Source organism: Natator depressus, chromosome 3 (assembly GCF_965152275.1).
Source record: "Natator depressus isolate rNatDep1 chromosome 3, rNatDep2.hap1, whole genome shotgun sequence".
Classification (NCBI taxonomy): domain Eukaryota; kingdom Metazoa; phylum Chordata; order Testudines; family Cheloniidae; genus Natator; species Natator depressus.
In genome coordinates, this window is record NC_134236.1 from 82,329,941 (window position 1) to 82,345,179 (window position 15,239).

The 15,239-nt window shown below is 39.6% G+C and overlaps 1 protein-coding gene across 1 annotated transcript in view; it reads left to right on the plus strand.

Moving 5' to 3' along the window:
• Positions 1-15,239, plus strand: part of CRYBG1 (crystallin beta-gamma domain containing 1) — a 145,698-nt gene that overhangs the window by 102,074 nt on the left and 28,385 nt on the right. Inside the window, exons 8-14 of the mRNA XM_074948185.1 lie at positions 1,661-1,814; positions 3,546-3,685; positions 7,628-7,754; positions 8,049-8,084; positions 8,491-8,648; positions 9,403-9,529; positions 9,617-9,762. Coding sequence (XP_074804286.1) covers positions 1,661-1,814; positions 3,546-3,685; positions 7,628-7,754; positions 8,049-8,084; positions 8,491-8,648; positions 9,403-9,529; positions 9,617-9,762 — 888 coding nt within the window. The remainder of the gene's footprint in view (positions 1-1,660; positions 1,815-3,545; positions 3,686-7,627; positions 7,755-8,048; positions 8,085-8,490; positions 8,649-9,402; positions 9,530-9,616; positions 9,763-15,239) is intronic.

Genomic DNA, 15,239 nt, shown 5'->3' on the forward strand with positions numbered 1-15,239 from the left:
TGTTGTGTCTTGGTATTTAGTATATTTATTTATTTAAAATCACCATTGTTTTTGTGCCTCAACTTTGCCTAGGCATAATAGTATGATGCACATTTCTTTGCATTTGATTATTTAAGACAGACTGAAGATTGCATTAACATTTTATTAAACAGCTAATTATGGAAAGCGTCATGTTTTTTAACTGTAAATGTAAGGATAGCTCATCATATAGCTTGGTAAAGCAAGACCGCAATGAGTAGCTGATGCTTAAGGATATGATATAGTAGAGTTAGGGAAGTATAAACAGTTTCTACTCCAGATTTCTGTCTCTTAGATAAGATGCTTTATTAGAAGCTTTTATTAAGTGGAGAATTGGTAAATGCAGCCCAGCATGATAGAAAACTCATGTGTTTCATGCAGGGTGGATTTGATTTAAATCATTAGTCAGGAAGACTTGATTTAATCATGGATTTCTACATAAAAGTGCATTCTTGTTGGTTGTTATAACCTTAATACATATTTTTTACAACTCAGAGATACATGAGATAGATGACACCCAAACTAGGTCTCTTTTACAGCCTGCTACCATTATAGGTTTCCCTTCTAGTGAGAGAATGGTATGGTAGATCTCAAATCAATGAAGGCTACAGTCAGAAAGACCTCAACGCTTCTGGAATATGCTGCTCAGACAGTTTCACTTTTGTTTCTACTGCCTGTCCCTCCCTTCTCACATTTATCTCCAGACTTCTCCTCCTTGTCCAGATCTATTCCGCCCGCAACTATCTTCTCTTCAGTGAACTTTTTGAAACTTTGCACTTTTAGAGAGAGGAATGGGATTGACTGTGTGTACACAAATTTGCAGAGGGACAATAGGATTGAGGTCTGTTATTTCTCACCTCTCTATATTATTTATTTATATATTTTAAAACATTTTTGCTGTTAACAAGCATGTTATCTCTGGAGACCCAAATCCACAGTTTGAGAACTGCAAAACTAAGCATCTCTGATGGTATCTTCTAGACTGAGCACTGAGTCCCATTGGGTAAATAGAAAGTTTAACCTAAATAATCTGTGCAGAAGCCCCTGGAACCCCATAAGGTTGGGTCCCTAATCCATGAACTATTGAAACTCATTTACAAAACTTTTCTTAAACATTACATGAATATATTGTCTCATACTATAGAATTAGAATTTATAATCCCTATTCCATGATGAGATATCTTTGAACTATAATGTATCTTAATTAAAACTATATTTGGATAGATTTTTTTCCTCAAAAATCCAATTTAAATAAAAAAAATCCATTTTTTTTTTTAAATCATTGATTTTTTCCACCCTGGTTTCATGGCTGCTTTGTTTACTAAATGACTTTTTCATGGGCAATGTTCTGTACTTTGCGCGAAAGCTTTTTGTAATAAACATAAACAACATTTGGACTTAAAAAATGTGGACAGCATTGTATATAAATCTCTATACTAATGAGAATATATCATAGGTTATCAGGCCAGAAAGAATAATCTAGTCTGATCTCCTGCATAACCCAGAACATATGACTTCTCTGAATTAATTCTTCCTTCAGGTAGAATAGTTGTGGTTGAACTAGAGCATATTTTTTAGAAAATCATGATTAGTTAAAATGTCATCATGAAAAGTATGAAGGGGAAAATTTTCTGTTCTTTAGCTGGATTCTATATGAGAAACCAAATTTTGAAGGACCCTCTATTCCTCTGGAGGAAGGAGAACTGGAACTCGATAATATTTGGGGTGAAAATACTTCTGAAGAGAAAGATGAATATAACTCTAAGTCTGCAGTGATTGGTTCAATTAAACATGTAGTAAAGGCAAGTAATATAATCTATTCTTGTTCAATTCTTAAATATTTTTCAGTTTGTTTCCTCTATTGGCATAAATAATTCTGATGTCAAGAAACTGATTTATTAATACACGAAGCATATCATTACTTAAAGTATGGGTGTTTGAGACAGATTTGAGTTTTATGCAATGATTCTGTGAGTTAATTACAAAATAATTGGTGGTGTATTGCAGTAGCAACTCTGATAGTATGCACTAGTTGGGTGGGGGAGAAAGGAGACCTACTCCTTGATACTTATCATTACTTAATTCCTCAAAACACAGTAGAAATTTAAAATGCAGTATAAGGTTTGCAAATTGATTAAAAATAAAAACTCCAAAGTTCAGTAAGTACATAGAATGTAACATACATTTTTTTATGTGCACCCAATTTACACACATTCTAGTGCACACCCACAAACCCAGATTTGCATTAACAAATATCTATAGCCACACAAATTGTGGGTTTTTATGTACACGGTATTAGCTTATGCAACTTATTATGTGTGTTTTAAGGTATCATTCAGAAGTCTTGACATTTGAAGGTTGCCAAAATAGGCTATAAGCCAGAGGTGGGCAAACTACGGCCCGCAGGCCACATCTGGCCCACGGGACCGTCCTGCCCAGCCCTTGAGCTCCCGGCTGGGGAGGCTATCCCTGGTCCCTCCCCTGCTATCCTTCCCAACCCCGCAGCCTCAGCTCACCGTGCCACCAGCACTCTGGGTGGTGGGGCTGCGAGCTCCTGCCGGACAGCGCGCCGGCGTGGCTGGCTCTGGCTGGGTGGCGCAGCTGTCAGTCCTGCTGCTCTGAGCGGCATGGTAAGGGGGCGGGGAGCAGAGGGGTTGGATAAGGAGCAGGGAGTTCCAGGGGGCAGTCAGGGGACAGGGATTGGGGAGGGGCGGATGGATGGGGCAGAGGCTCTGGGGAGGGGCGGTCAGGGGACGGGGAATGGGGTGGTTGGATAGGCATGGGAGTCCCGGGGGGCCTGTTGGGGCAGGGGTATGGATAGGGGTCGTTGCAGTCAGGGGACAGAGAGCGGGGGGGTTAGATGGGGGTGGGATCCCAGGGGGACTGTTAGGGGTGTGGGGTCCTGGGAGGGGGTGGTCAGGGTACAAGGAGCAGGGGGCGCTGGATGGGTGGAGAGTTCTGAGGGGGGCAGTCGGGGGAAGGAAGTGGGAGGGGGCGGATAAGGGGTGGAGGCCAGGCTGTTTGGGGAGGTACAGCCTTCCCTACCCAGCCCTCCATACAGTTTTGGAACCCCAGTGTGGCCCTCAGGCCAAAAAGTTTTCCAACCTCTACTATAAGCTGTAACAATGTTTGAAAGGGAAAAGGAGGCATGCTTGATTTGTAAATAGGCTTTTTAAAAAATTAGGGTTCTGTTAAAGAATTTTCTCTTTAGTGTTATCCTCATATTTAATTAGACAAACAACATATAGAAGAGACCAAGGGGAGATGCATGCCTGCACAGTGACAGAAAAGTCAGGGATGAAAAGTTAGATTTGAGAATCATTGAGAGAGATTTCAACACACGGAGAGAGGAAAAATCACCAGCCTCACCACATTTCACTTACAGGCATCCATACACCTGTAACTGAGATAGAATAGGGTAAATGGCTTATGAACAGCAGAAGTGTTTTAAAAATTGATTTGGTTACAATAAATTATATCAGAGCAATAAAAAATGGTGCTACAATACAGAATTACCATTTTTCCAGGATTACAGGGTTTGCCAAATTGACCTGTTTACAGGACCAGAAGGGCTGGGAACTGTAACTTCATTTTTTGATGACACTGAGGAAACCGGTATATTTGGCACAACACAGAAGACTTGTTCTATAAAAGTTCATTGGGGCATGTAAGTATATAGTTTCATGTGTATATATGTTGATATAAAAGGAATTTGTTTTAAAATTGTTGGTTATAACTGTCAGACATGCAAACATACAATTTTACTTCTGCAAAAAGAAAAGGAGGACTTGTGGCACCTTAGAGACTAACAAATTTATTTGAGCATAAGCTTTCGTGAGCTACAGCTCACTTCATCGGATGCATTCAGTGGAAAAATTTTACTTCTGGTCACTTAGTGTGGTCACTCACTAAAACAGTTGTTTTCAACCTGTGATCTGCGAACCCCTGTGGGTCTGCAGATTATGCTTAAGGTTTCCAAAAGGGTCCGTTCCTCCATTTGACATTTTCTTAGGAGTCCACAAATGAAAAAGGGTTGAAAACCACTGCACTAAAAGGTTATCTGTTTGAAAGGCTATCCTACATGTAAATACTAAGCCAGCTGTTCTCAAACTGTTGGTCGGGATCCCAGAGTGGGTCGCAGCCCTGTTTTAATAGGGTCGCCAGTGCTGGTGTTAGACTTGCTGGGGCCCGGGGCCGAAGCCCAAGCCCCAAAGCTTCAACCCCAGGTGGTGGGTCTCAGGCTACAGGCTCTCTGCCCGGGTCTGAAGCCCTTGGGCTTCGGCTTTGCCTTCCCTCCCTCAGCCCAGGGCAGTGGGGCTCGGGCAGGCTCAGGCTTCGTTCCCCACTTCTGGGGTCATGTAGTAATTTTTGTTGTCAGATGGGGGTCCTGGTACAGTGAAGTTTGAGAACCCATGTACAAAGCAATCAAACGTGTGTGTGTGTGTGTGTGTGTGTGTGTGTATCTCTATATATACACACTATATTAATTATTGTAGTGTTGGGATTAACTAACTGCTTTATTGAAGTCAGTGCATCTCTGTAACATACCATTAATTAATACCTGAAGAACATGAATAAAGCTACATCTGTTAGTCTTAGATTATTGAACACAATACAATTGTCCTTGATAGGAATATGTGAATATGTTGGTTTGGTGCTATATGACTATCACTGACTACTGTGGTACTTTGAAGGAAACTTCAGTACAAGCCAGGTACTGCATACCAGTCAGCTCCTGGATAGGATCCTTATGATCTGAGTCCTGAAGGCATCAGTCCAGTGTGGCTCAATGACAGACTGCAAAGCTAATTCCCAAGAGTGAGCCTTTTGGCTAAGTAGGAAAGGGAATCAAGACCAAAACCAAAAAATAGTGTGAGACGAGCAATAGTTGCTGTAGCGGGGTGTTGGTGTTTAGGGGGACCTATTTCACGCCACTTCAGGTATTTAAAGCGTTTACTAAAGAATGCTATTCGTTAGATTTAATTTATGAAGAAAACTATTGACTCTCTCCAACTTGAACCAAATGGGGCTGTGCATAGGTGCAATCTGAGGGTAGAATTTGGCCCAATACATATATGTAGGAAATTGTTTTGATCCTACAGTGGAGTACCCTTTTGGGTAAAGATCTCTCAATAGTGGTAAAATATAGTATTCTGAACATGACTTCAGCTTTACTGCGCGATCATGCAGGAGGAGCAAATGGACAGTGCTAACTCTTATTAAAATACATACAAGCCAAGGAAAACAGAAGAATATTGGCCAAGAACATTCTGTCAGTATAATCTCCTTTAAGCTTGCTCCAGTGCAAAAATTCCCATTTAATACACATTCAGGCTACATGCATTGGAGAAGCTCAATGACTAAAGATATTTCAAGGGTTAGGAATATTAGGAAGCATCACAAAGCTTAAAGCTGTGTATTGCATTTTCCTTCTATATTTTCCTACATTTTAAAATTTATGAGCTGGCATTCCTTATTAAATTGAGCTTAGGTCATATTTTTCCTCATTCTGTGCCCAATCTTCATTGTCATTTCTTGTGTGTCATGGAAGAGTCCAATTTCCTGCTGTGGTCCCCATGTTAATTACTATCAACTTCACATAAGAAAGACAGGCCTATATGGATAGATTTCTGCCAATAAGTTCAGTTTCTTCTGTAAACCCAGTGAGAAGGCAAGGATTGAGTTTCTTAACTCTGACTTTAGAACTGAAACACATTGGTAGGGAAGTGTGGTCACACATTTATACTACGGCTGCCAGTGTTATACCTTTTGTGGACAAATGAAGTACTGGAATTTCTAAAACCAAGTTGATCCTAAACTAAAGATATTTATTCATTATCTTTCACACTTACGGGTCATGACTTTATGGGTTAAACTCGGACTGATCAAAAATTTCCCCTCAAAACTGTTTTGGGTGAAAAATCCAGTTTTCAACTAAATGAGATTTTCTCAGAAAATTAATTTTCTGTGCAAATTTTGACTTTTCATCAAACCCCCCCAGAAAACCCTAAACAAAAAGTTTTTATTTGGAAATGCCATTGTTGTGCTTCATGCCTGAATTCTGCTGTAAAGTCTGGCTTCTCCAACTGGACTACAGTTCCCATAATGGTTTTTAGCCAAAAGTTGTTTGTGCTCACAAAAATAAAATCCTGTAAACCTTGAACAGTTGACATTTTCCTGGGGGGAGGGATCATTTTCGAACCAGCTGTGCCCTAAACATGCCACTAAATAGTGACATATAATGGTTTTGATCTTTCAACAGCATATCAAGACCAGAGTTTTAATCATATTTCAGCAACTGTATTAAAATATCAAAGTTAGTATGCTCCACCTAATTTGGGAAAGCAGCCTTGTAAGCCTTGCATTTAGACTGTCTGAGAGTGATGATTAATGGTTTTATAAAAATGCAAATAATGGACAAGAAGAGGGTCAATCTGTGCTATATTCTTTCTATACATATTTGAATGACAAATTTGGGGACTCTTCCTTGAACCGCTTAGTGTGAAAGTGGAATTAAATATTTGTGCATATATCTTACCACATAAAATAGGAATTTGAGTAACTATTTTGCACAATGCACAGAGTAGCTTGTTGACAATCAGAAGAAGGAAATGGTGTTTAGACTCTTACAGAACATTTAGTCACCCTAGTTTTTATTTACAAACAAAAACAATCCCCCCTACTCCTCCGCCCCCCCCCACTCTTTTAAGAAATGCAAAGTGTTGAAGAGGATGCAACAAAGCAGAGACAAATCTAACAGTATAGAGACTCTACTTCGGGAAAGATCTAAAGAGCCAATTCTGGGAAGCTACTTTGTGCCTGGAACCAAGAAACTGCTGATTGTGAAGATACTTGGGTCTCGTTTCTGAGCTATTTGAACTTTTTAATGAATAGTGGGGAAAATAAAACCAACCAAAACAAAAAAATAAAACAAAAATCTGCAGTTGTCTGATATGTCATGAAAGCTGGATAGCATTTGCATTGAATTTGGCTCTAGGTTGTTGAGGATCTTCTTTAACTCACTTAAAAAATTAATTCTGTACCCATAAAATCCATTTTTAAATACAAAAATATGTCTCCAGTAAATAGACAATAATACAGGCTTGACTCTCCAAAGTTCAGTCATTGTCTGAAACTCCTGTTACCCAACAGGGTCAAATCCCCAAACATATGTTAACTATCGTGAAAATTCCTTGGGCCCTAATCCAGCAAACAAGCGCAGAACCATTGCGAGGGCAGGTCTACACTTAAAACACTACAGCGGTACAGCTGCACTGATACAGCTGTGCCCCTGTAGCGTTTACATGAAGATGCTTCTACACTGATGGGGGAGAGCTCTCCTGTTAGCATAGTTAATCCACTTCCCAGAGAGGTGGTAGCTATGTCAACATGAGAAGACCAGAGCAAACCAGACTGGACTCTGCACAGGCATAGAAGTGTATGCTAACATATCTATTCTCAGGCTGGTGGCATCCTGACAAATGTGGTCCTGTATTTACTTTCTTTTAATGGATAATGGCCTCTGTTGTAAGATACTGTATGAGCATTACATTGATGTTTATTGTAATTCAGAAACACTGAACTATAACTTTTTTTTGTCTTAATCTAGATGGCTAATTTTTGAAGAACCTGGTTTCCAGGGAATCCCTTTAATGTTGGAGCCTGGTGAATATCCTAACTTAGCATTTTGGGAGAAGAAGGAAGCATACATTAGGTCCTTGAGACCCTTGAAAATGGTAAAATAATTAGAGCTAGTATGTTAACAATAACATTAGTGTCACAAAACTCTGCAAGATTCACAAAAATAAACTATAAAACATGATAGTGATTTTCAAAGTAGTATATAGTGCTGTTTAAAGGTCCTTGGACTCTTACCCTTAATTGCACCCATGAATGTTTAATGTTCTTGAGTTTGATATTGTGGACTTTGAAAAAAATTTCATATTAAAGAAGACTGTTTTCTGTAAAATAGTTATACATATGTAAATTTATTACAAACAAGTTATTTTTATTTTTGTAATTTTTTTTAGGGTGGCCGCAAAGTTGAATCCATTGAAGAGCCAAAGGTAAAAAACAATGTATATATTATATTTAATTTAATCCCCATGAGACCAGCTCTTTTAAACATGGCAACCAAACACACACAAACTCATTTACCATGGTGATGTCATGAGTACTGGTATGGTGGCTGGGCTGTGTATGCATGGTGCTGAAACACTATGGTGCTGCAACTTTTGTCATACCTGATTACCAGTCATTAATCATATGTATGATGGCACAGCACTCACTTATACAGTGACTGGATAATAAATCTTAGGGCAGACTCCTGAGCCAGTATAGAGACTCACCGATTAGTTTCAAAGTCTTATCCTTCGTTCATTTTGTGCTGTGCACCTAAAGTCAATCTGCTGTCAAAACTTGTAACTAATGCACCTTTTCAGTAACTGCCACTTTATCTCATCTCTGCTACAGGTAATCGTTTACGAAAAGCCTTTCTTTGAAGGGAAACACATGAAACTGGAATCAGAAATACTCACTCTTATTGAGGAAGAAAAGCAAAAAGAAGAATCTGGAGAAAATAAGACACTGCCACTTAGATCAGTGGGGTCCATAAAAGTGTTGGAAGGAATGTAAGTAGAGAAAAATCCCACAAACAGCTCTAATTGCAGAATGAAGAAAAGCCTGGTACACATAATAACATGATAGCGTTGGAAATTGCACCAGATAAGATGTAATGTACAGTTGCTGTCTTTGTCCTCATAGCTATTTCATTGTGTTAGATCAATGCAAATAACCAGATTCTGGGGTGCATTCTGAACCTCTAGTGGCACTCTAGCCTCACAAAGCAGCCAGATCTGGCTAGCTGAGATTTCCCCTGGTGTGAGGAGCTCTTGGCTAACGCAGGGCTGGTGTCTCCAGCACCTGTGCCTCCACCTTACCCCATTTCCACCATAAGTAAAAAGGAGGCAATTGCTAGAGCATGCACTGCTCCAGCCGGTGTAGGTTAGAGCAGCACCACAGGCTTCTCTGACCTACCCTAGGTACTGCACATGTACATCCTGAGAACAAGGAAGCCTCCCTCTCTGGTGTGCCAAGCAAATAGTCACCCTATGGTGACTTTGAACCTAGGTCTCCTCGTTTCATCTACCCTAGTAAAAGGTTTTATTTTATTCAGATTTTTATCTCACTTATCCCTTTTCTGTCTGGGTTGATTAAAAAGACAGCTTCCTTTTAACAGTGTCAAAGTTCAGGCGTTCCTTATTTTTAAAAAGAATTCACCTGTCGTATCTCAGTATGTTTTGAAGGATTATGAGATAAATTCAGCTCTGTGTTTAGTGGCAAGGTTCCATTCTCATATGCTTTTTTCCCCCACCCAATATTTAGTTGGGTTGCTTACGAGAAACCAGGATTTGCAGGTCATCAGTATTTGCTGGAAGAAGGCACGTACCAGGAATGGAAAGATTGGGGTGGTTACAGTGAAGAGCTTCAGTCGCTGAGACCTATTCTAGGTGTAAGTTCCAAGAAGATCTAATATTTGCTACTTGAGTGCAGTGAAATATTTTATTACATTTTCCTTTATTTTTGTTTGCTTCAACAGGATTTCACAAACCCCCACATGATAATGTACAGTGAAAAAGACTTCGGGACTAAAGGTTCCAATATTAATGTGTTAGGAATTATTTCCAATTTGAGAGACACTGGATATGGACTGAGGACACAATCCATACATGTTTTAAGTGGAGTGTAAGTGATATTTTTAATTACATTTTTCTTTTAGTGATTCTTTTTAGAATAAATTAGCAAATTTAATGTTTTACTGCTCTCTGCTTTTAATATCTGTGAAGAAATCTTTCTGGGAATATAATTCCCTATCTGTGATTGCACAGGACAAAGAAGAATGTGGCTGTTTGTAAATAAATGTACTATGAAATTTTATTTTCTTCCTATAATGAGACTGTAGTTTCTTAGGAAACACTGGCCTGTTATTTGTAAATGATGAATGCATGTAAATTATCTGTTCATCAGAGGATAAATAATAGGATGCTGTCATGGAATTTTTTAAGCTGTTATACAGCTGAATTGCTCTGGGGCTAATTTGCTATTCTGACCAAAACTTCATGTGTTTTATCTGAGGCAAATCATGTAATCACGTTGTCCCTCAGTTCCCTATATGTAAAATGGGGAATAATAATATTTACCACGTTCACAGGTGTGTTGTGGGGATAAATACTTGGAAGGCAGTTGTGTGGTGATGTGATGTGGGCCATAATAGATCTGTGGGTTTTTTAGCACATCTTTGGAACAGGATACTTTTTCATAGTGAATATTTTATTTTTGTTGGGAAATATCCTGTTTAGTTTCGATTGTTGTTCCTCTTTATGGTATGCGTAAGGTAAATTTATCTACTTGCAATTCAGATTATTATGAATCCGTGTCAAACATATTCAGATAGTCCTTAGAGGACTCAGCTTAATTTTGTGGTGCTACATAATGAGTTAATATTATATTGTCACTGAAATGAGACTACAGTAGTAGCTAAATCATCTGTTAGTGAATGCATGTTTGAATATTTAGAAAGCCTGTGGTACTTCCAGTGGCATGTGTAAAAGCCCGACTCTAGCTTGCTTCACTGGGTTGCTACTTTTCCTCACCTTTTCCAGATATTTTTCATTGGGGCTCGCTACAGGGAGGATTTTACTCATGAGGCTTCTGAGCCCAACAAGTAGCATGACAAATTCTAAACAGCCTCCTACTCAGTCTGATCACATGTAACTGTAGGAAGGGTTAGATCCATTTTGATATCTTAAGTAAAATATTTTGATTTTAGTTGCTCAGTGAGAATAAAATAAAAATTGCATTAGGATTTATTTTCGCTCCAATGTGCTTTTTTCTTTTTTGCTAGTACAGAATGATACTTTGAACCAAAGTTTCCTCTGAAGATATAATTGCTCTGTGACGAGACCTTCAGGCTAACCCCTTGCTAGGACTAGTATTTTCTACAGTAGTTTGTTTTGGAAAGACAGACAAATGTTAGGCAGCATGTTCCAAGATACACAGAATTAATGTGAGTGATAGCACTGAAGGCATTTCAGACACATTGGTGCTTGATTCTCCCTCCACAACATTTAGCTAACTCTCATTGAAGGACCCCACTGTAAACCTCATCCTGCACTGTCTTTATGAAGGCAGAACTCCTATTGATATTTCAGTGTGAGTTTTGCAAGAGTAAGGGCTGCAGGATCAAGCTCACTGACTTGGTTGCAAACATTGTTCCTAAGGCAGCCCTTTTTACATGGCAGTCTTTGCATCCACTGAGCCCCTTTTGTCTCCTCCCACCCTAACCTGGAGACAGGGTGAAGACCTCCTTTCCTTTTTAGCTTCTGACCATTTTTTATTCCTCATATTTTCTTGGGGAAAAATAATAATGTTCACCTCAGATGTGAAGACTTTAAATGAAGGATTATGGGTTGGCAGGGGTAGCCATAAGTTAATTTTTTTTTATCGTGTCTGGTTGCTGCCACCACCTCCTGCAGTTTCTCCCCTGCATGTTCTGTTCTTTTAAATAAATGCATCCTACTAATGAACAGTTAATTCAGGTAGCAGGGGCTCTTACCAAAGGACTATCAGACTATTTTTGTAGTGTCCCATATTTTTTTATATGGGATACATGGTGTCAACAGGATTTTTTTAAACTGCTAAAGTATTATTAATATTTCAGAAGGACATTGCAGAAATATTTATAAAAAATAACATTCAGTAAACCAAACCGTATTTGTAATGAATATTTGTTCTGTAAAGTGTTAGGTATGTATTTGGGAGCACAAACTGTAATTCTTCCCTTGCCAGAAAAATCAGTTGTTTTATGATGGTGGTGTGTCAGGTACTGAAATACGGGGTGGATGAAAGCTGCTGAATTCACTTGCTTTGGAAAGTCAACTTGTCCTACCCTACAGAACTGTTACAGCTGGACAGCAGCAGTACAAGCTTCCACACACTTTTACGCATTTGCCTGAGATCTGACAACCTGGAAGAACCGCACCATTTAACTGTAGAATGTGCTGTTCAGTCTCCAGGCCCATTGAATCCTTAATATATTTGTTGAGACAGCAGACTAAAGTGTCTATTGCAAAGATAGGGACATTTGTCCCCTGAGAATGCAAAGCTACCATTTCATTTCACGTAAGCCACTGAACAGACAGTAAATGGTAACAGCTTTTGGTCAAGAACCCCTTCCAAATTTGAATCTATAACCAAAGACCCTATTGTCCAGCTATACCAAGAGAATGTCAGGAAACACTTGATATGATTTTAATCAGGCCGCAACTCTATTATTAGAGTCTGGGACTACCTGGCAGATAAAAGGTATAGTGCAGGTAGCTCCATGTTCATTCACTATCTACCTGGGGGGTTTCTGCCAGCCCCCATCTTTTTCCAACCTTGTCCTTCAGCCAACCCATTGCTGGGACCTTACCATTTCTCCCCCAAACAAGGGCTAAGGTGGACTATAAGAGAGGGGGTTGGCTCCCTGCCATACCAGACATGGGAGCCCCTAACTCCCCTCTCCCATTCCACTCCTTTAACAAACACCTCTTTTTTAAGTCCTTTACCAAAGTCATTTATCCCTTCCCTGTGGAGCACCTGCACTAGACATCTGCCCGACACTTGCATAATGAGTTGCGACATTACAGCCTAACTCCCTTCCCTACTCATCCTGACAAAGCCCCACTGGAACCGACTGTGCAGATGGTGGAAACCCCCCCTACTCCACCTAGGCCAATCTGGTGGTGAGGGAAAAATTCCTTCCCAGCTCCCTTAGAAAGGAGCAGCTAGCTCGATGCCCACAGCAGATTCTGACCAAATCTGGTATTTTGCCCCCTCAAGGGGAGGCAGGGTGGGTGCTGCTCCATCTGGTGTGGGGAAAGGGGGCTTCTCCTGCCAGACTTGCCCCTTTTGAACTTCCCCGCCCTTCCGGTCCCTGGGGATGAGTCAGTGTCACCACGCTGACCCACTCCCCCTTTTGCAGCAGCTTCTGATCCTTGCTCCCACTCTTGGCCGTAAAGAGCTATTCCCTCTTCCCCAGCAAGCCAGACAACGTGCCCCACCCCCATTTAAAGGTGCAGTCATCATCAACTAGCAATTCTCTGAGCTATTTAGACTGTAAAATACCATTAAATAGGCTAGTATGCCATAGATGCAGTAATTTGTGGTTAAATTTTTAAGTAGCTCATCTGATATCTTTTTAGATTAAAAATGTAAATTTTTAACAAAGATGTGAACAATTCAGTGACGTTTTTCAAGAATTACATATGTGTGTTTTTAGCTATACTATTTTCAAACACTACATGCATGTTTCTAAGGATTACTTTCACTTTTGCATATATTGTATTGCAAACAAATTGGAATAAAACATCACCGTTTATTGCATACTTTTACAACAAATCATTACTAGTTTCATTCTTCAGAAATTTTCCAGAAACCATCCCAGCATAGTTTGTTAGAAAATCCAGGAAATAATTTTTCTGTCATTTGAAAAAAGGAAAACCTTTATAAAGTAAGAGCCACTTTGCTGTCTTAAGTCAGCATTGATATCTACTTCCATTTTCTGCCAATTGGAAAGATCCCAATATGGAAGAATTTAGTGGCAAAAGGTAACACCCATAAAACAAGTTTAAACAGATACTAAATTAAGCTTCTTGTGAGTGTACAGTGTTTCTGATTTCCTGCTTAGTTTTTACTTGCCAAGCTCAATCACTATTTGTTTTAAGAAATAATAAAATTAACTTATTTTGCAAAATACAAATGTTAATTGGATTACACTTGACCTTGGGTCTTTGACCAAGAGTAAATTTGGTTCTGGTCCTTTGTTTAATTTAGACAAAAACTCCCCCAGCCCCAGTTCCCATAAACTTTTGTTAACTATTCTGTGCTCCTTTAATTTAACTACTTTTTTTTCCCCTAATTTTCAAGTAATTAGTGTACTGTATGGACCTGACCTTCTTTACCGAATAAAATGAACTTGCAAGAAGGCTTAAGAAGTGGTTAATTCTACTGAGAAGCGGTTTTTATTACAGACTATTGTACGGATAAAGGAACTAATCCTGAGCAGTCCCAAGTATCCTCAATTCTCATTCAGTTATCCATTATGGTTCTTTTAGATCATCTGTTGGCCAAAAAAGTATTGTTGACATGACTGTAGACACTAGCAGGAGTAGATGGAGTTGCATTTCAGTGGCTCATCTGTCCCAAGTGGTCTCTGTTGGGGTTCCATAGGATTTTGTTTTGTCACACTTCCTATTCAGTGTGTGTAAGAGGCTGTTACGGGTATGAGATAGTAGTGTCTGCTGCAATAGCATTAGTGTACGCAGATGGCACCCCTCCCTGGGTCTCTGTTTCATCTGATTGGGATGGTGCAGTTAGTCATATCCAGTGTCTAGCTAAGATTGGGGCTGGAATGAAAGCTACCTGGCAGAGCCTCAGCCTAAATAAAGACAGCTTATGGGATGGAGAAAGCAACCAGAACTGGTAGAGATTTTTAGCTCCTCCAGTTGAGAGAGTATGGTACCTTCATTTTTTCATTCAGGTTTGCAACCTGAGGTTCATGTTGTATCCTCAGTTACTTATGGCTATCCAAATACAGTAGCTGCAGTGTACTTTCTTTCATGCTGTGCTTGGAAACGAGGTTGTGACACTTTCTTTTGCACACAGACCTTGTCCCACTTATGCAGGTCTTTGTTATTTTGAGACTGGATTACTGTGATGCACCTTACAGAATGATGTACCTGAAGACCACTCAAGCTTCAGCTGGTGCGGAATATGGTTGTAGAAATACTTCCAATGATTATCATGTTACTCCCGTGCAGTTGTTTGCACTGGTTTCTGAATGATCTTAAAGGTGTTGGTTTGATCTGTAAACCCACAAATGGGCCCTGATTCAGAAAACCACTTAATCACATCCATAAGTCCTCTCCTGTTAAGGATAACACCTAACTATTTGCTCAAGTCCCATTGACTTCAATGGGACTTTATCATATGCATTAAGTTAAGCACATACTTAAGTGTTGCCTTTAATAGGGATGCTTTCTTGAATCAGGACTATGGTTCTTGGATACTTCATGTGATACCATGGTAGTGCTACCAGCTGATGTGCTGAAGCATACAGCCCTCTTTAAGCAGGTGGAGGATGGAGATAGAGTGATGTTTGCATAGTGTGGAGAGAGACG